This window comes from Anabas testudineus, chromosome 22 (genome assembly GCF_900324465.2).
Source record: "Anabas testudineus chromosome 22, fAnaTes1.2, whole genome shotgun sequence".
Taxonomy (NCBI): domain Eukaryota; kingdom Metazoa; phylum Chordata; class Actinopteri; order Anabantiformes; family Anabantidae; genus Anabas; species Anabas testudineus.
In genome coordinates, this window is record NC_046630.1 from 2447525 (window position 1) to 2470058 (window position 22534).

A 22534-nucleotide genomic window follows, 5' to 3' on the forward strand; every position below is an offset into this window, starting at 1 on the left:
ACACAGTCACAGTACACATGTCAGTAAAGTTCATGCACACACCAACATTCATGCCTGAACAAAATGTCAGTAAAGCTCCAGAAGCTGCAGAACACGTCCATCCTGACCCAAAACATCCAAGTACACATGAGTAAATGTAATGAAAGTGGATAATATACTTAAATATTTTAGTTTATTAATACTGAGACAGATATTAAAAGGTGGAATAGATTATTCCTCATTTTTATATGGGGATACATAACCTGGTGAAGGGTATAATAGTGGAAAAAATAGTTTTTATATTTTAATATAAATATATAATTATTTAAATATATTTATTTAATATATATATATAATATATAATTTTGTGGGGTTTTTGTGTTATTAAAAAAAAAAAAACTTGAATAAAAAAAAATCAATTAAATAACTATTCTGAATTTTCAAAAAAGGCTTTTATTTTGCCAAAAAACAGCATAATCCCAAATCAGAACCGAGTTGGGCCTTTTGACTGTTTTTCCATTTTGTTCTTTCAAAAAACGTCCTGTGAACCTCTTCTGTAAACTGTCACAGTGACTGGGAAACTTCTGGGTTTGTAATTTGTTAGTTGATCATTTCTGCAGTGATTTAACGTTACTGACAGCTGATAAGTCGTTTTGATGATGACAGTGAAACTGTCACATTCATAATGAGCAACAGAAAGAGCTGCACAGAAAGGAAAATGGAAACGAGTGAGCACACAGACGAGGCATCATGCAAGTAGACATTCAAATGAAAAAAATTTATTATAATAAAAATTCACCACAACAGAAAATTCTAAATGAAATCAGCCATGCAGACACGTTGGTTTTTCAAAGAAAGAGTCATAAAGAAACTAAATACAAATCCAAAGCTGAGTAAAACTGAACTATATTTCAAACCAGGTGAAATAAATAGTCCAAAGCCACAAAATGCAATAAATAGATGTAACTATTAGGTGAAACAAAAATAAATGTGTTCCACAGGCGCAAATCAAAGGCAGACATTAGTAGTTTGTGTCTCATTGCAGATGTTTTGTGTGAAGTAGCGCATAATTTTCCCATTTCATTAATTTAACAGTGGAACAGTGGAAGAGCCACTGCAGACGTCTCAGGAGTCAGAGGAATTCAGAAGATGATAATATTTTAGAATTGTCAATAACTGTTTTCTTATTACTGTATTACGTAATATACAATAAAAGTAATATAGAAACATTTCTTAGTCCCTTTTTTTCTTGATATATTCTGTTTTTGCCAAAACAGGAAATATTCAGAATCGCTTCTACTTTACAACAATTTTAAGAACATCAGCTTTCTCTGAATATCTGAACTTTTTTTCTAGGTATTGCACATTTTCTGAAATATTCTTGGTATTCTTGAATATTTACTTTACTTTTTTCTGAAGATATTCCATTTTTAGATGGAACAAAAGTTTTTATGTATTTATTTTTCCTTAAAATGTCACAGCATACAGTTTTATTACTGTTAGATTTTTTAATTAAATAATTATTAGTGATTAATAATAAGTAATTTTTCATATTCTCAAAATGTTCTTATATTACAAATTACTTATTGAAATATTTAGACCAGTTTGTTTTTTTATTTTATATTTCTCCTTGAGATATTAAAATTTTAACACTTTTATTTTCTATGTTCTTCTCACTTTTATGACTTTTTTTGTACCTCAAAATGTTTAAATTAGTTCTGAACATTAAAATATTTTCTAAGAAATATTGCAATTAAAACATTTCTTTACAATATTACAGCTTTTTGTAGTATAACAATAGTAGTAATTATAAATAACACCGCTGTGGGCGGTGTGTCTGAGTAAAATAAATACTGTAGATGGCGATGTGAGGAAATAAAAGGTAAACTAATGCAATGGGAAAAAGACAAGTGTTATGTGGCGGTAAAAGCTCCCTCCCTCGTTTTATGTGCAAACAGCTTTTGAGTTTCACCCCTTCACCACCAGCAAAGTAAAGCAAATCCCTTATTTTGTTTTTGGTTAGTACCCCAACCGCCGAGCTGAGGGCCGGAGGGCCGGCACATCCAACAGGCCTCCAGTGCATAAAGTGAAAGTCATCAGGTGTCAGGGTGGGAATGGGGGGTAGTTACCCGGGGTTTTTTGGCTCACTGTCTCGTGCGGAGCTGCTGCCTTTCAGCTTGCGTACGAGTTTCTCGCTGCTGCGACGGATCGACGCTCGCAGTTTACTGAAGGAGCCACTCCTCTTCAGCGATCCAGAGCCATCCTGATGGAAAATGTCACAGGTTTAACTCATTCAAACACACATACAGAGTGCGTATACACCCCCACACACACAACTTCTCGTGCATACAAGACACAGTAATGCAAATGCACACTCACCTGAAACCAGTGAAGTTACAAACTGAGGAATAAAATTAGAATACCTATTTTGTTGCTCCTGTATGGAGCAGATTGTACCGTCTATTGATACACGGAATGTGTGTGTCCTTTTTGAAATAATGTTCTTCATTAACCAACAAACCAACAAAATCAGGACTCTGTTTCTATGGTGGATAAAGGAGACCAGCTCCAACTGAGCGTATTTCTGGATCAGGTTTTAGACCGAAGTCCTCAGCACAGACTGAACAAGGCTCAGTGGTCATTTATCGTTTGTTTGTCTAACAGACTTACAGTCGAATTGTGAAATCACTATAATTATCCTGGATCTTAAACAAACTAGAGCAGATTTCTAGATGGTGTTAATGAAGACATGTAGTAAATATACTGTAATACATAAAAACATTCTTATAACCATATTACTAATGTGTTAAAACTGTTAATTAAATAGTTAAATAATGGTTAAAAAGGCAACATTTAAAACACTTATATATAATAAACCATTTATGATAAGGATCCCTTAATTTTTCCATCAAGCTGTGATAAAACTATGTACAGAGTGGAACAGTTTACAGAAACCTGCTCTCGCTTGTCACTTACCAGCAAAGTCAGAATCTGATAAATATGAGATGGATAATATCAGTGCTATGTTAGGAGCTGACTAGCTGTGGTTCTTTTGCTTTTGACTTCAGGGATGAATTGAGATGATCCAGAACTCATGAATGTTTACTTGAATTAATGCCTTTCTTTAGTGTTTAATCCTTCATGGACAAATATGTGGCCTGACTACTGCAGGATTAACAGTGATGTTGGGAGTTACATCTGCCTCCAGCCAATTAAAACTAGTTTGAGTACCAAGAGTGCTGCTGCTGACAGGTATGAAGGCGCACACAGAAAACAGAGGGAACACACAAGAGGCGACAGGCACATGTTCAGGTGAGCAAAGAGTTTAGGTTTTATTAGAAGTTAAGAAAGACAAACTGTAAGATGCACAAACAGGACAACACACGCAGAAGATTAGTAGCAGGAGCAAGAAGAGAGACGAGAAGACTATTCAGTTCCCAGACTTCCAACAAATGCAACATTGCTGTTTACTGTGACCCCCACCCACCCCTGCATCTATTTACAGAGATATACAGAAGGTAAACAGGCTGGATGTGCAGTGTTTAGGCTCTGTTTCAGTTTGCAGCAACTTGAAATCTTCTACTCCTTTACTGTTCTGTTTAGAGCCATCGTGCATGAACCCCGTTACCTTTAACGTGTCCTCTCGTTGACATTACAACATATTGTAGCTTAGTCTAATATCACTGTGAACAGCTGACACAGAGCACAGAGAGATACTAATGACTAAACTCTAATAGGAGCAGGAACCTACAGAGCCACAATCAACAGTGCTCTTCGTCATGCTGACGAGTTAGGCTGATGTTATTTACAGCATCTTAAGTCACTATGAGCTGAAGACATTTTGAGTCACCACTAATGATTTTAATGTTCATGATGAGTAAAACTGCACGGACTGCAGGAGAGTTTCTAATCTCAGCAGAGGGAAAGGCAAAGAGGAAAGAGGGAGAAAGGAGATTAAAGTTTGAACTCTGACCATTTTAAATCAAGCTTTATTTTAATGCAATTTGTAGAAGAGGAAACTTTTTTCTATTGTAAGTAGCATTTTAACAATTTTTCAAATCCATGGTTCAGTTTATACTCTGTACGCTCCCTGAATGCAGCAGTTCACCCTACACCTACGTCTTCTATAGACACAGCATTACTTTCTTAATTTAAGCCTACGTACAAAGGCCGTATCAGATTTGCTGCATATTATATTGAATTTGCGGAAGCAGCTATTATGTGTGAGACTCCACTGTGAGAGAAGGTGGAGGTTTGGCCATAACTTCAGGATCAAATGTTTCCTTTCTTCTGTCTAATAAAGTTTCAGGAGATCAAATCAATCAAATGTTTATTAATTGGCATTCTCAGTACTTTCTCACAGAAAATGCTAATTGTATTTTAACAGACTGGCTTGACATATTAAACATGGACCAACATCATTTTTCCTCATTCTCCCATGTCATTAGAAAGATTCTGATGCGTCCGGAGTCCAAGTTAAAATGGAGAGAGTTAAGTTTTAAAGAGAGTTGATAGAACAAGGCCTTGGTCACAAAGTCTGTCTGTTCACATGATTCCACCAAAAACCGATCAAACGACTCTACAGCCAAAATGAAAGAAGAGTTTAAAGACAGTGGAGACTGACAGAAGGTGAGGAAGAAGAGAAACGCAGGCTAGTGTTAAAGAACAAGGTAAGAAGCACAGGTTTAATGTTGCCATAAAGAGACATCACCCTGGTCCTCTCTCCCACCAACAGCAGATTCACATAGTGCTTCAAGACAAGTAGGAAACAAACGTTTGGATTCAGACCCACATTTCACCCCGAAATGTTCCCAAACACAGCTGAGAGGAGGCTACAGAAGCAACATTATCGCTCTGGTTGAACCCAGCATGAAGAAATCCACCAGAACCCAGAAGAGGTGGAGGAGAAAAGAGAAGGAGAAGAAAACTGCAAAGCTGAAGGGGTGGAGGCGAGGTGAGGCGTCCGTCATGCAGAAGACAAGTTTTTTAGAACCATTACAAGGCATCTGGAGTTATGCCTGCCAGCCGGACGGGAGCAGGGAGAGAAGAGAAAGAGGTTTAAACAGTGGAAGAGAGAAAAGAAGAAAGTACGATGAGAGAGACAGTTTGGGAGGAACAATTAAAAGAGGGGGAAGATGGGAACAGAAGTTAAAGACAGAGCAGAGGTTATTAATCAGTTTCACAGATCAGACAGAATATCTCCAACGGTTTCAGAGTTTTTATTCAGCCGGATGATTTAAATGTTTTAATGTTTGTGTTAATTGAACAGTAGTTTGTACAAATTTGTTTGGTAAAGTTGCTCAGTGGCAATAATTTAAAAGTGGTTATGGAACATTTGGGACTTGCGAATGTGAATAATTTTTTTGCACTGTAATCCTGTAATGCCTCTTTTAGTGCTTTAATAACTTTATATCAAGAATTTCATTAACTATCTTTACATTAACTATTACTGGTCATACTTCTACGAAGTCTTGAATAAGTTAAGTACAGGGGAGTTAAGTTCTATTCTAAAATCAGGCCACACAGTAATATTTGTGTTCCATCTCTGCTCCATGAAACTTTAATTTCTGGTAAAATAAAAATGGCCTTGGGTCTCCTCCGCTGAGTCTAGACACACTTCATACCTTCTCATTTCTGCTTCAGGTGAAACATTCAAAATCGAATAAAAGGTCTAAATTGACTTAATTAACCTGTTTTAACAAGGATTCAGGACACATATCCCGTTGACTTATTTAATTCTTCTCATGTCCAACTACGCTTTAAAAGTCAATTTTGTGTGTGACAGATATCAGCTCGAAGCTCATCTTGTCATTTAGGGCTAAAATTGTGATGTAGGTCAAATAAACTGTTCACGTCGTCTGGTTGAAGCAGCTGAGATGCGATGCACAGATTTGGCCACTAAGTGGAGCTTGTGTTCAGTTGGAGAGATTCTGTCATAAACACACTGACAACAGGAAGACGACAGTTAAACGCTGATAAATCACCACTAGGTAAACAGAGAGGGGGTGCAGGTAGGACACACATGAGAGCAGCCCGACAGCTACTGATTATTAACTGTGAAACTTAATATCTGCTGATTAATGTTTGCTCACATCATTTTGACATCAGAATAAGCAGGACTACAATTAATCATTATTTTCTTATTATTTGTCTGACATTGTTTGACAATCAGGTCAGTGCAGGAAAACAGCACATAAGTTATAATAATTCATCATTACATGTTTTACATTTAGGTCTTTTCTTTACTTTTTACTTTTTCTTTATATATTTACTAGAAATCACAAACCTGGAGTCTGACATTTAACAGAAGCATAATTTATGGTGTTTTAAGGGTAACTTGTTTTACTTTCCTTCCTCTCTGGCTGCTAACATGCTGACAAATCAAACAACAGAAAAAGAAAAGAAATGAGGAAAAAGAAAAATCACAGTTTACTGAACATCCTCATGCAGCAGCTCATCAAACAAATGCAAAGGTGAGATACGTGTACACACAAAGATGGACAACATCAGCAGAAGGAGTACAGTACAGAGCCCAAGTTGAGTCGATGAACAGACTGATGAGTCACTGTGTTTGTCAGAGAACTTATTTTTAAGAAGTGAGAAGAAAACAGTTTTCACACCTGCCTGTGGAGAGAGCTGTAGTGGAAGTGGTGATTTCTTTGACAGGGTGAAAGACAGAACCTAGTTCGACAACTGAGGAGGTGTGTGTGTGTTCTGTGTTCATTATGTAAATGTTTATTTTACATTATATCATTTCCCCATCATTCAAATAAGCTGCATGTGTTATACCACTGTGATCTAAATGTATATAAAACACTGTTCTTACTTGTTGATGACCAAAGCCTTACTTTCCTTTACTTCTTTTTATGTAGTCTTCTGTATGCTCCTACTACACTAACTAATTCTCTGGTCGTCTTCTGCTGTAATTTGCAGAATTGTAATTTGATTCCTTTTCCTGGATCAACTATATTTGATCTGATCAACAATTTATTTACATTTAAATGTTTTTCTCTTTTATGCAGCAACTATTTGATTAATGGAGAATGAAAGGCAACACAAAGCACTATTATTAAAATTTACTTCCAACTAAAGCTCGTTCCAGACACGACAGGCTCCTTTTCCTGATATAAATGGGTCCAGACAGCAGCTGCTGATGTGAGATTGCCTACGGGAGGCTCTATCTTAATAACCGGCTGACTGTATGTAGATGTCAATGTGTCTCACACCAAACCTCCCAGTGGTACAGGAGGAGATGCTGATTGGTTGTTCAAAGAACTATGACTACTGTTGCTATGTGAGCAGGCTAGCTCTGAGCGGGAGATGGTGATTGTGAGCAGCCTACAGCGACCCTACATCTAAATGTTCTGCTAATGCAGTCACTAGTCATTGCAGATACTCTGAAAAGAGCCTGGGTTAGTTCTACAGAAGGATAGTTAGGTGTTTATAATGACCACAGATCTACGTAAATGTGAAACACTATGACTAAAGCAGAGATTTAAGATTCAGACAAGTGAAGCTTTTCACTTGATCTTATTAATGAAAATCACCATGAGAGTGTAGTATAAACGATAACTACTGCAAGAGAGGAGACTAGGTGTGACAGTCAATCAGCATTATCAGTGTAGCACAGAGCAAAATTATTCTAGTTCCATAATTTGAACACTTCTGGCCCCAGTAATAAATGATGGGTAAAGTAACAGCTTCATCACATCTCCCTAAACAGAAGCCACGGATCAACTCTGACAAACATTTCAATTCTATAATGACGACCACTCAAACTGGAACAAATCCTAAATGTTATTTTTACTACTCATTAGATGGTGGTCCAGCTGCATTTTTATTAATCTTGTCCAAACCAAGTTGGTGTAACTGGAGGCTCGGTGTTGCCTTGATCTCTTTTTCCTTTGGAAATTCGTAATTCATCTTATGTTTAGCAGACATTAATTTGTATGTGGCTTTTGTCTAGATAGATGGAGGCCGTGTCATATAAATCTGTCTTTGTCCCTGACCTGCAGACTCTCAGTGATGTGTTGAGGGCTGTGTACTGTACTTACCCCGTTCCACTCCACGCTCATACTCACTTCCTCGCCACCGTCTGGCCCGCTCTCGTACTTCACTGTGTCAGAAGTCAAACTCTCGCGGCTCCGCTGCTTCTCACGGGCCTCCGGCTCGCTCAGGACCTCGGCCACGCGCTGCTTGTGCACATTGTCCAGACCCTGATAAACACACAGGGCAGCAATAAATGCCAATTCAACTAATCTAATTAAAGCTAAAGCTGAGCATTGCTTCAGCTTGTGAGCACTGTAACACACACAGCTGCACTGCACAGCTGACAAGAACAGGAACCAATGCATCAAATCCAATTAACCCTGAAGCCACAGTCTCCTACCACCTGCTGAACACAGGCCTTCACAGACTTCTTCCACTAGACACCAGCAGTAGAAACTAATTCAGTCATACAACTCACTTACATCAGCATCAAAATGGAGGAAAACTCTTTTTTTAGACATTCCTCAACAAATTTCTCAAGTGAAAGACAGTCTAAGTGTTGTTTACTGCAGAAAAGGAGCTTTATTGTTTGGTGCCACCCCCCTACATTTATTTGGGGATTTTTTGCACATAAAACTATAAAAGAGAAATGACGGATCATATGCAACAAGAGTCCACGTCTAGATCTAAACCAGGAGTATTCATGGTCCTGATCTTCACCCAAGTCACCAGATGACTCCATGAAACGCAAAGTAACCTAAAAATATTTACAGTTCAGTTCTTCTGGGCTAAAACAACTGAACTAAGGAACTGAAAATGAAACACACATAGATTCATAGTCAAAAAGAACTAAAGAAAATGAACAAAGACATTTGTTGGATCAAACATAATTAAATATGATGGGTGTGTATAGAGTCATTTGTGGACTTTTGCATCCAGATATACAGTGAATGTATGTGTTGAAAAGTAGATTTCATCACACGAAAAACATCTAAGTCAAGAGTATTAACAAATATAATAACACAAAATAAATCTTTCATGTCTTCATATTGAGAACAACCATAAAAATCTGACAGTGCTACTTGATTGATGAAGTATTTGAATAATGACCTCAAAAAAAGTCTGTTGTTAGCGTAAGTTAAAATAAGTTAAGTTAAAATTGTAATGTGGACTAGAGCTACTTCGACTGACAAAAAAAACCCAAAACACTCTTTTTGAGTTTGAGAATACTCTTATGTGAGCTATGCCTCGTCAAAAGGAGCTTTTAGAGCATCTACGAACAAGATTTGTTGATTTACAAGAAGCTGTAAAGGGTTACAGAGTGATGTCAGAGACTTTAGAAATTCTTTAGTTAAACAATCTACAGAGACACTTTGGGACTGTGGCTACTCTACCAAGAAGTGGACGGCCAGTCAAAATGACCGCGAGAGCACAAGAACCACTCATCAATGAGGTAAAGAAACAACCCAGAGAGACAGATAAAAATTTACAAGCATCATTGGAACTGGCTAACATCTGTGTCCATGAGTTTACAGTAGGTTGAACTAGCTATTGAACTAGCAGGGTGTCTATGATAGGACACCATGAAGGAAGCTGCTACTTACTAAACAGAACATTGCTGCTCGTCTGAAGTTTGTCAAAGAGCACATTGACACTCCACAGCATTGACAAAATGTTTTGAGGACTGGTGAAACTATATTGAACTATTTGGAAAGAACAAACAGAACTACATCTGGTGTAAAAAGGTCACCTTGCACTGATTAGGGAGGAAGATGAATTCCATAATGTGAGAATGTCTGTACGTCAGCTGAAACTCTGAAATTCAGAATTCAATCCTCCTTTTGGAGTGGCCAAGTCAGGGCAAAGACCTATAGCAGTTCTACAGGAAGAATGGACTAATGTGCATGTCTGATCCACAGCTACAGGAAGCACCTGGTTGAGGTTATTGCTGCCAGGGGTGGGTTCACATATTTTTTCCACTAGCACTATGAGGTTTTTACTGTTGTTTTTAAAGACATAAAAGATTACAATTATTTTAGACATTATATTTGTTAATACTCTTAACCTAGATGAAGATTAGATCACATTTTATGACTAATTCTACAATCTAATACATATTTTCTTATGACAAATGCATAATTAAAATCAGCTCAGTGCGAATTCTCTTTAGGAACTACTTGGCAGAGTTGAGAAGGCCCTGGTATAATTATGACTCTGTCTGAAGGATAAATTATTCAAGAAGGGAAAAACACAATACAACAAACAGTGGATCAGCGATGTCAGACTCTTCTGAATCACCTTCTCACTTTCCTCTATCTTTAAAGACTTTATTTTATTAATTAGTATAAATTGCTGAAATTCCAAAAGCTTGTGACACAGGATTTGTCAATGTGAGTAATGTAAAAGAGAAACTGACCTGCAATTTGTGGAACTAAAACAAACATTCTGCCTTTAATTTCACTTTTTGAGAGCAGTTTAACAGAGATTTATACTGTACACGTCTGTACAGGTACTTACATTTTAATTACTGTAATTATGAAAATGTTACTTTACTCTCTGCAGCTTTAATTATAGCACCACCACAGGAATCCACTCTGAATTTCTACTGCAGTACTGTATGACATGTGTGTTACTGAGATACTTGATGTTAAATCCTGGAAGGAAATCCTAATTCAGGACAAAAGCTGCAGGGTTTAACCACTGCCGCCCACTTTTTATCTCCACAGTAGACTCCATTCAGTAACACCCCATCAGATTCCCTCTGCAGCCTGCTGGGTTTTATCATATCAAGCTCAGTTTGTTTTACCAGAACGTATGTTCTGCCTTTTACCCCGGGTTAAACACTCATCTGACCCATTTAATCTAAATGGTACTCTCTCTGCACATTTGTGTCTAAACCCCAATTAGAAATCCTGTGTCATTAGTCACATCATCCAGAGACCACACCTGCTTTCTGGAACGCATGGCAGCTTCCTCCAGAGTCTCAGCCGCTTCGAACTTGCCCTGTCGCTTGTACAGGGCGCCCAGGTTCTTCAGGGTGGTGGTCACTGTGGGGCTGCACAAACGAGAAGCAGAAATATCTCATCACACAGAGCGATGAAGGCTCAAACAGCAATATGTTGATAAATGCCAGAACTCAAGCTTTATTATTTTGTTCTTTAGGTTTTTAGAGTTTCAACAAACTGCTTAAAAGAAGAAGGAGGGTTTAAGGAAACTTGTGTTGTGAACAAGACAGTATGAGTCGTCTCTTTTTAATTACAGCCAAAATATTTAAATGTTAAGAGTTCACTATGTTTAGAAAATATTTAGAAAGAAGAAGTTAATGTCGTATTCATGTCATTTTGTTTTTTGACTGATTTAATTACTCCATCATCATTTATCATTTTCTATGTTTGTAATAGTCATTTCTTGACCTTTCCTGTTTGTTCTAATCATTTCTTTTTGCTTGATACTGTTTTATTGCACATGCAACTAAAACATTTGGCCTGTGTGTCATCGTCTTTCTTGATCTTGGTAAAATCACCCAGCCTCAAACGTACAAACGTACCTGTCGACTTTACAAGCTTTGTACCAGCCTCCATATTCTCCAAACGGTGAGCCATCCTTCTGCTTCCCCTGTGAGACAAAGATCATGTTCCTCAGTTTACACAAATATGCTTTAAGATATAAACACTTCAACATGTTACACAGATGTTATAATTAATACACAGGCCCAATGTCCAAAGTGTGACATTAGACATGCATTTAACGAGCTAAACTAATCCAGCCTTTTTAAATACAATGATTTTTCAGTAGTGGGATTATAGTCGGACCAGGGTTCTGCCGCTTTGCTGCACTTTGACAAAATAAACTCCTAGTTGAAAAATCATCATCAGCATTACTGAAACTTAATCTGCTAATCCAACTGCAAGTCAATCCTTCCTATTCCATCTTAAATAACACGATAATACAGTCACAGTAGATTAATGTCTACTGTCAGTGTTATATGTGTAATATGTGCTTGTGTCAAAAACATATCTTTGTTCTAGCTCTGACTTGACTAAACACGCATGACATCTTTAATATAATATGATATAATAATATTTTAGCGGCAGCAGTGAAACGTTACACTAATAAAACATGCATATAACTTATTAAAAAAACATGTCTAGTTATACTGTTGTTCTTTGCAGACGCTTACTTTGCTTTGTTCCTCTCTCTCCTCAGCATGCATCCAGATTGGTTTGTTCTCATCTGCAGAGAGAAACAAAAACCTCAAACACACAAACATAGAAATCTGTTGTGACAAACACTCGCTCACACAAACAGCAGGAGAAAAGACATTTTTAAGTCGTCATTTTGGTTCTGAAAGAATATGGTTCATACACATGACTTTTTTTTTTTTTTCAGTTGTATTTTTCAGCTGAAAGGTCGTTTTTGTTTACAGCAGCCTGATAATATTAACCTTTACATTGGAACATGAGAACATCAGGGATTCTATGTTTGTGCTGCGGTTATTTTATGTCACCCTGAATGAGAGGACACTGGCTGTAATCGTACCGTCAACAGAGCCGAACTCTCTCTCATGAGCACGAGTGAGGATTTCCTTATACAGAGTCTCAGCCTGCTTGAACTTGCCCTGCTTCAGGTAACAGGAAGCCTATGGATAAAAAACACATAACAACATACAATTAATAGTCAATACGACATTGGAAAAGATATGTAAAACCAACAACTAATAACTGTTAAATACAAAATGGTTGAGTTATCCAAGTGGAACAACACCATTCATCTCAGTGTAATTGCAGCAATAGGTGGATTTCGTGGGTGGACGTAAATACATGCAGATTTTTTTCTGTGAAGTTGAACTTTGGTGAACTCCGACATGCTAATTTGTGCCGCTGACTATTAGAAAGCAGTCTTGACAGTGCTGACCTTTCAGGAGGAACCGAGAGAATCATGTTAGCCTGGCTGTTAGCATGTTAGATCACCAGCTACAGACTTTACTTTAATGAACAGTTAACCCTCATGAAACTCTAACCCCGTGGCATGTTAACCACTAAATTTAATTAGGTATGCTACACTTTAGCAGAAGGTAAACAACTAAAATGTAGCATTACCTGCAGCGCTCCATTCCTTATTTAATCTGAACTGAAATCTTTATTTTTATTTTTACTGCAGTAAACTAAAATACAAAAACTGAATTCCTCCATTAGTGAAATACTGCTGCCACCCCGCCTCCATTCCTCTCACCAGGTTATTCTTGGTCTTTGCCACGTTGGGGTCGTCAGGACCCAGTTTGGTCTGGTAGATCTCCAGCGCTCTCATGTAGTAATACTCCACCTCCTCATACTTGCCCTGGTTTTGACACAGAAGGGCCAGGTTGTTCAGCTGCTTCGCCACATCTGGGTGGTCCTTCCCTAGCACCTGGACCAGGAGCAAGCAGATGAAACAACATTTGGTGAATTAATCAGAAAACAACATGTGTGAGGCATGTGGTTAACAGAACTAATCCAGGGTGAGAAATTATCACTCGTCCGTGGCCAGGTGCTGGGGAATCTGTTTCTCCTTCTGTTGTTCAGTAAACTGTGAAAGTGACGCAGCATCTATATGTCTGTATCTAACAAAATGATGAACTACTGACCTGATAAGATAGTAGCTACAAACATCATTTATCACAGTAAACTATATCTGCCTCTCTGCTGTAAGAGTTGTATCTGAGTCTGACCAGCAGAGAGAGGGAGATCAGAAATGTAAAAGAGACTAAATGAAAAGGAGAACAGACATGGAAAAGTAATGCTGGCTGCTGTTCACTGAGAAACCACTGTAGCCTTATAAAACAGGGGAGATGTGAACGATAAGAAGACAGAAAAACTGAGGAAGAATTCTGAAGGTTAAAGATTAAAACTAAAGGTAAACCAGGTAAGTTGTTTTTGTTTTTTTTTATCAGTGAGAGGTCTGAGATCAAACCCCTCTCTGCTGGAGACTGGCAGCTTCTCTGTGAGCTATGTGAGCAGTGCTACCTACAGTCCTCCCACTGTCTGCGATTCTCAAACTCAAAAGTTGAGCTTACTGAGCATCTATAAAAAATAGAAGTGCAGGAAAGACAAGAACATTCTTTCTGATTCAGCAGCTCAGCTACAGCCGCCTCGTGCTGCCTCATCTGTGCTGGAAAACCTAATGGCAAATCTTACAGCTTAAAGCGAGGGCTTTATCATCGAAGTTTAAGTAGCATAAAAATGAAATCTCTCAGCTTAACCAAAGCTGACGTCTGTTTCTTAGAGGAGGGAGAAGGAGAACGAAGTAGGGTATGTTCAAAGCCAAGAGTTGAGGACAGACACTGAATAATAAAGTGTCTTTCATAATTTCAGGATTGCTGAGCAGCAGTTTAGTAAGCACCCAACTGGAGCTGAGGGAAAATAGTCTGAATGTAAGGCTGCACCTCGAAACACATCTCTGAACAATACACAGCAGAACGAGAATAAGCAGGAATAAGTCAAGAGAGAATTATGTAAGTAAAAAAAGCTGCCAAATGTGACATTTCACTACTCTGAATTAGAGATGTCCTGAGCAGTTCCTGAGGATGTGTGACTCACTGCATGGACTTCCTGTGTGCTGCTGCATTTATCATTAGCAAATAGCAGCGTAGAGTCAGTTAGTCAGTTAGCAGTTTCTCATTATTAGCTACTGCAAATCCTGGTTCAAATGAGAAACGCCAGCCGTTGTTTCAGCTGCCTCTAACAAACATGACATTCCATAAATATCTTGTTGTTCCTAGTTCTCTCTGTAGTCTGTACGAAGACGGATTGGCCAAAAACACTTTATACCACAATTTGGACAGGAGCGAAGCAAACTTTAAAAATACACAGAAAGTATTTATTCTGGTAAAAGAAAGTGTTTTCCCCTTTAAAGCCAGTGACTCTTTTAACCATCATAAGTTGAATCATCGAGTTTTGTTTTTTGTACCCAAGTAGAACACAGTTTGCCTGAAAGTGAAGTGAAATTTGTTTGCAAGAGTGATTGTAGCTGTAGAATCAGTAGAATCTGTTGTATTATATTTGTTGACAGGTTCTACTTTGTCATGGTGTTTGACCTTTGACCCACCTTTTCTCTGATCTCCAGCGCTCTCTTGCACAGAGGCTCCGCTTCCTTGTACTTTCCTCTCTTCCCATACAGGACAGCCAGGTTGTTCAGGGTGGCAGCGACCTGACAGAGACACAAACACATTTATTATTTTTCAATATTTTTCCAACATCGATCATTCATCTGTGTGCGCTGTGTGGGTGCAACCGCAAGACTCCACCACAGCAGCACAGTGCCATTGATCTGGTGAGCAAGGAGGAAGAGGGCGTGTGGACAGAGGAAGTAGGGTGGTAATTTGATCCCAATCATAAGTATGAATCCCCAACGCGTGCACTCAGGAGGAGGTAGACTACAAAGGCACCCGGAGGTCACCTCTCATCTCTGAGTCAGACCAGGATCTGGTGGCCATGTGGACAGCGGGGGAGGAAAGAAGGGAGGAAGGGCAGATGGGTGATTCAGGGTGAATTAAAGTAGGAGACAGGAGATGGGAGAGGACTCATACAGTTTCAACCCTTTTTTAAGAACTTTGTTGCTTCATTTGATTTTGGGCTCAGTATCATTTGTGTGTAGATTCTGTAAAGCCACAGTCATAAAGCCAGGAGCCACAGCTCCCACTGATCCAGGACCAACACGCCATTTATCCAAAGCCCTCGAGGCTTTTCTGTCAATACCCAGCAGATTCACAAAGTCCACAAACAGCACACTCAACACTCAAGATTCAGATACTTAAAGCTTTGTGAAGTCTAAGCAGAAACTAGAATCATGACCCTTGTGTTCTCTGGAGAAACCTCAAAAAGAGCAGCACTTCCACAAGTGCCTGTTGTCTCTCAAACCCTCAGTGGAAAACACTCCCTCCAGGATTTTGGTCACAATGACATGGTATAAAGAAGAGAGCACATTTAGAGGCGAGTCCCACCCTGCTACCTTTCAGGTTTGCTGCAGAATTTGACATCCTATATTCATAAGTGCCAGGATTCACAGCCATGAGCCGCCATGCTGAGCTACACAGCTTCAGACCACTTGATCTGGAATTATGTAAAAACGTCCCACATATACTGTACAGTGGCAAGAAAGTCAAGAGTATTAACAAATGTTTATTGAGAAGAACCATAAAGAATAATAAAGCTAATTGGAGTCAGATGTTAGCATAAGTTAAGAAAAACATTTTAAGGGTGTGGACTAGAGCTACTCTGACTGACAAAAACCATTCAAAAATTTTAAGTTAAAAGAAGCTTTCAGAGGATATAGGATCATGAATTGTAGATTGTCATCAAGCTGAAAAGGATTCACATACTTTTTCTTGCCACTGTATATAACCAGTGATGCAGACCAGAAAGTCCAGCATGCTCATACTTGAGTCAGGATTTCCTAAAAGGCAATTCAAAAAGATTTCTAATGAAATGCTTTATTTGTGGAATCGATTCAAATTAAGAACCATTTCTAACAAACTTGCAAAACAAAGGGTGAAGACAAAGGTGAGTAGAAGAGAATAAGATTTTAAGAATCAAATAACTAGATTCAAAATAACGTGACAAGAAAATCAGAGTTAATCATTTTTCACTAATTGGCTATGCTGTTGCCAAAACTACGATTTCTTCTGAACAACAGAGAAGGATCAGAGCCTGGTGGCAGGATGAGAGGATGGAGGTGGTACGAGAGGAGTAGGGGGGCTAACCTCAGCTTCACAAAATGGAGCGCAGTGGAGGTCCAGACAGTGGAGACGCAGCCCTGCTGGGGTTAACAGAGTTAGTCGACCTGCTGTATGTGTACTGACAAATCTTCTTTTTTATGAAACACATTAAAGGTGTTTGGGAGATCGGTGACGGAGCAGGTACAATTTAAAATGTGTAAGACGCTGTGGTAACACATTAAAGCTATATATCAGCAGCTCAGATGTATTTTAAACTACAGTCAGGTTCGTAGATATGTTTTTTGTCCTCTGTACACCACAACAATTAGAAATCAAACACTTAAGATGTGACTTTCAGTCTTTACTGCTGTGTTACCAGGTAGGGGAGCTGAGTATAAATAATTTTTAATTAATTTTATTGATCCCAGAGGGCAAACAAGGACAACGCAGCAGCTGAAAATAGCTGCACAGTCAATAGGAGAAGGTTATGACCGTGTGGGAAAATAAAACACACATTATGGTAGATGGATGGTTCAGCCTGCCAGAGGCCTGGTCTTACAAGATAAAGAACTCTCATTTTCTTCTTCCATTAACTGCCACAGCTCAGCTTGAGTGTTTATTACATTACAGTCTGGAATCTACTATTGGTGCCCTTTTTAGAAAAGCAACACTGCAACACTTTGGTACATATACTTGTTTATTTTCCTGCTGAGAGTTACATGAGAAAATGATGTCACTAACAACTCTATGGGAAGTATGACATTTAACATTAGCTTAGCATAAAGACTAAAGCAGCTGGTTGGTTGGACACAGCCAGATTAGCTGTTGTCCCTGATTCCAGTCGCTAGGATAAGCTAAACTAACAAGGTGCAGACTGTAGCTTCATATTTACCTTACAGGTACAACAGCAGCATCATTTGTTATGTTACTTAGAAAGAAGGTGAATTGGCATGCTTTCTAAAATGTTCTATTCCTTTATTACTTTTAGCTTTTACATAGGTATTTTTCATATTTCCTGCACTATGAGTACAAATACATTTAACCTGATAAATATGTAAACGCTCTCTGTCCAGACTAAAACTATGTTTTTCTTCCCCTAAATCAGAGCTTTACCAAAGCAGCCCCTACGGTGTGTAAATCTGAGGATGCTTGTGCACAAGGAAAACTGAGCCCACAGCCGAGTATGTTTGACGATGTGTCGAGAATGATGTACTTACAGCTGGATGGTCCCGACCAAGAGTCTTCTCCCTGATGGCCAGAGCATCATTCAGCAGGTTTGCTGCCTCCTTGTATTTGTTCTGGTCTCTGACAGACAGATGCAAACAGAGTCAGACAGGACAGACACAGATGGGCAGAATGACATAGAAAGAGAACAAACATAAACTATGGTGACAATTTCCAGTAACAGCCCATTATTTTCACATGACATGGTAAAAGCAGCTTTGCAGAAGTTCCCACAGTCAAAGCAAGAGTCCAGTGACAGAAAGTCCACCCAGTCTGTCATTGCCTTGTTGTAACCAGACTAAAAATCTGCACCGACTATTCATTCATTTAGATTTATAGATCTAAGAAAACATTGGACCAGCCCTATAAAACACTTTTCCAGCTCTTGTGTGTCACTCTTTTGTTCTTTCCTTCTTGGGCTGGGAAATTAACGTTCACTGTAAATCTTTGATTGCGTTGGGCTATGTTTGCTATGTTCCACATCTGAAGCAGAAAGGCATCGGGCTCTAATTAGGAGGCCAATCACGAAACACTCTATGTACCTGTTCAGGTCCTGCAGGAAGAGAGTTCCTGCATTATTTATTGTTTTTAAAGATGAGAGAGTAAAAAAACAAACACTCCTTTTATCCATGTTTCTACCAAACAGTGCTAAAAGCAAACACTGTCCCAGTATTCAGCAATATCCTGGGAGAAGTCTTGTAAAATGCTCAGAGTGGTGGGGGCCTTAAAGGATTTATGATCCAGCGCAATCTACAAACATAACCTTTTTGTTTACTTTGATGTATGAAATAAAACGAGAACATACATTATGTTAAATGAAACCTTGTAAATATGCGTCACATTTTACACGGTGGACTAAACTAAAAGCAGAAGTTACCAAAATAATGTTTCAACATTAGATCTCCTCAGGAATATGTTTTCATAAAGAACCACATTTGATAAGTTAATATTGTGAATAGACTTTGACAAACTAACCTGTAAACAAGAGCTAGGATGTTAAGCATGGTGGCCACATCTGGGTGGTCGTGGCCAGAAGTCTTCTCCAGGTCTTCCAGAGCCTGTTTGCAGAGGGGCACAGCCACCTCGTACCTGCCCTGGGAGGCATACTGGATCACCAGGTTGTGTAGGGTCCTCAGACGTGCTGGGATCTCATAGCCTCCCTGCTGGGCTGCTGCTGCTGCAGCACTGCCATGTGCCGGCTGGACTGGTGGAGATAAGGTGGAGAGAAAAAGATAAAACATCAGAATTCACAGGTCTGTGCTTTTGACCAGTTCATTGTAACAGAATTTGGACAACAAACAAGCCCAGCATGACGATTTCAACTGCTTTTTTCAGTTCAATCACAATAACTGGACCAAAATGTTTTATTAATTTCACATAAATAATACATCAAATTCACAAAACTGAGATATAAATCTTAGTATTTTGTGCTCAAAAATAGCTTAAAGTAGTTTTTCAGTCAAGCACTTAACTGATTAATTCTTTCCGTTTTTTTTTTAATGGTTAAACAATCGACCCTAATGAACAGACACTCACTTAAAATATGCCCTAAAAACATTATTCAAACATAAACAATGTCCTCAGTCCTCGGCTTCTGTGTGTTGTGTCAGACTGACTGAAATGTCGCTCATGACTTGCCACATGTCTGCCTGGCTGTCTCTAGGTGAATGTATATGAATGTGTGTGAGCAAGAGGTCAGGAAACCACCTGATTGGGTTTCTTATTAAAGGCCGGCAGCTCTATATTTACTTTGAAGGAAAGCCTGTGAGGTTTGAAGTGGGAGTCGCCCACTGCAGTAATAACATCGACCACAGAGAAGTATCCAGACACCAAGTGATACCAGGTGCTCACAGCAGCCCGTGTCTACCTACACTCACATGCTGGCAGCATCTAATCAGCCCAGCAGCATCAGTAGTTAGTATTTACATTCATCACAAGAAGTTAGAGGCATTTTGGTTTGTTTTTATGACAACATGCGTTTTGTTTTGCTCTTAAGCGCTGAAGAATATTAATAATTATTTTGGCATTTTACAGGCCATTCATGCTTCTTTCTAGCTGCTGCTGTGCTCCCACTTACACACTGGTTATGGTGAAGAATTCACAGCCACAGGAGAAAACATTCACTCACAAGTCTGAGTGACTTTCCTCAAGGTAGAGTAGAGTAGTTGGCTGGAAGTCACTAAATCTAGCAATAGATTAACTAAACTGGCTGCACTGGAAAGACCTGGGACCAAACACCACATGCTCAACTGCCTAAACAGAGAGTGACTGGTCATTTCTTCATGTGGACATGCAGCTGTATAATTACTGAAGTTCCTCTTTAAGTAGTCCAAGTTCAACATAAACTGCAGCTAATTACAATAATCCAATTTATTAAGGAATAACAAACCTAATCTTTACAAGCTCATTCACTTTTGGCTAAATGACTGAAATGGAAATATTTGTTCTGAACAATCACTGTACTTAGCCTGAGGTCAATTTAAAGAAAGGTAGAGCTGTCATTACCATTATCTTCCTCCTGCAGACAGCAATTTACCCAAAAAGCTTTTCAAGCAGCCTGAATAAGCTCAAGGAGGAAAGACATCTAATCTACTGCAGCGTTCAAGCAGTATTCCTACTCTCCCCCACACACGCAGTCAGAGTCTCAGGCAGCTCGGCTTTAGGATTAATAACATTTGATGATGTTCCCTCTCCATGCTCCAGCAGAGCTGGAAATACATAAATACATCCCAGTTCTCCATTTCTGAAAAACAGTCTCACATTTAGTCTTGGTAAGCTTTCACCATTTGCAAATAACTAAAGTTAAAAATTACTACAACCCAAAGACTGTGTAAAATAAAGTACATTTTTAAATTACACAAGCCTTAATGTTCTCAAACTGTAGCTCTGAACTGAAATAAACTGAGCGTCAGAATATATGAAATGTTGATTACTGACTGAAATAACAGAGTGGCTTTTTCATTCATTCATTCATTTCCTCCTCCTGGCCACATGTCAAAGAGTCCTTGGACAAGACAATAAACAGTCTCCACTCTGTAGACTTATAAAAACACAGTCCACTGCTGGAAATTAACTTTTTTAGAAATTATTTTTATATTTAAAATGTTTATTTAATTATTTATTGTTTTATTTAAAATAGTTCATCAACATGCTGACCTCACTTCTTCACTTGATAAGTCCAAAGTAAGATTTTGTTTTAGATAATAACCCTGGTACCCATTCATGTAACTGAAGTGATACGTAAAAAGACATTTTGTCGTTCCTTTCCTAACTTCTGTTCAGACCTTTAAGTCTTGTTTATACTGTCCTCAGATGTGGCGACTTGATTGTATTTAGTGTAAACACTGATGAAGGTGTGATTAGGAATGTGTGGGTTTGTACACGACCTGGAAATGCAACAATGAGTGTTTATGTGTGAATGGGTGCGGGTGCATAATTATTGCATTACTGTATGACCTGTGTCCCGTTTCTTTCATTTACCATTCACACATTCAAGTGCTGTAAACCATTTCCAATTGGAAATTATGTGTCAATGTTAGAAATCCTGACAACCTGCAGCATTTAGGCAATGAAAGACTACACTAATGAACAATGATGCTTGTTCTAACATTTAAAATGGCAGAAGCCTAATTTTAAATCCTTGATAAAATAGTCTGTTTGCAGTTCCAGGTCTTGTTTGACAGTATTTCTTTTAATCATTATGCAGCACTGACTTTCAAAATGCCACTGCTTTTAATGTGACTTATGCCGTTTAAATCCAGTCGTCTGCTACTCTTATTCACCAACCTAGTTAATCCCTATCAGCTTTATGCTATTAAACTCTGTCCAGTCAGAATTCATTTAGCAGTGCTGGCAAAGACAGCAAAGGTTCTACCACCACTGGTAGGGAAAATGCTGAAAACAGAGTAATGGAGCCAGTTTTCCATCAAAAACATTAAAAAATGTTATTTGACAGACTGTCCCAGAAACAACCTGCTCAACATCATCTCTTCTACAACCTGCACTGCCATTTTAATTTGGGCCAAAGCACAGAGAGGTCTGGATGAAACCTTAAAATTAAACTCACAAAATGCTCTAAGAGAGGGTAATTATACCTTGGAAGAAAAGTGTCAAGGATACAGCTGGAAATATTCTGTTTTTGTAAGTGTCCATAAATCGCATGAAAGAGCAAAGTCAATGAGTTCCTTCTGACTTTCTCTTTTTGTTCATCTCCATTGGTTTAGTTTCCTTTTTAAAGAAATGCTCACTAATATCCTACAACAGCAGAACTCTAGTTTTTAGCAAACACCAGCCAAACTGAAGTAATTGGTGCATCTGCATCTGCATATTATACACATTTGATGCTGTCCTGCAGTGTGGCTCGCTTTGTGGTACAGAGGAGCAAGAGAACAGGCTGTGGTTAACACTTGTTAATGCGGTCAATTCATGGTTGGCTTTAGTCATTAATGTGATATTTGGTTTCAAAAAGAAAACATACAATAACACCAGAATTAGATATTAAACGATGAAACTGTGTCTGCATTGACTAAACAAATCAAATTTCACCTTTTAACCCTTCTAGTCCAGTCTAAAGAAGACCAGTCAAAGTGCTAAAAGGGGACTGAGTGTGAACCAGTCCATCCAGTCAGAAGTTTAAACTGGCTGACCAAC

The 22534-nt window shown here is 38.6% G+C and overlaps 1 protein-coding gene across 3 annotated transcripts in view; it reads right to left on the minus strand.

Moving 5' to 3' along the window:
• Positions 1-1821: 1821 nt before the first annotated feature.
• klc1a (kinesin light chain 1a) overlaps positions 1822-22534 on the minus strand; it is a 30401-nt gene continuing 9688 nt past the window's right edge. Inside the window, exons 5-14 of one of the 3 annotated variants that reach the window (XM_026339649.1) lie at positions 18860-19088; positions 17878-17965; positions 15052-15153; positions 13201-13374; positions 12508-12607; positions 12149-12201; positions 11516-11583; positions 10915-11023; positions 8061-8195; positions 1822-2242 (exon numbers count right to left, since the gene is read on the minus strand). In XM_026339649.1, coding sequence (XP_026195434.1) covers positions 2105-2242; positions 8061-8195; positions 10915-11023; positions 11516-11583; positions 12149-12201; positions 12508-12607; positions 13201-13374; positions 15052-15153; positions 17878-17965; positions 18860-19088 — 1196 coding nt within the window. In that variant the 3' untranslated portion in view covers positions 1822-2104. Of the gene's footprint in view, positions 2243-4136; positions 4998-8033; positions 8196-10914; positions 11024-11515; positions 11584-12148; positions 12202-12507; positions 12608-13200; positions 13375-15051; positions 15154-17877; positions 17966-18859; positions 19089-22534 lie in introns of those variants that run through there. The other 2 variants (XM_026339648.1, XM_026339650.1) reach the window with 2 other exon arrangements.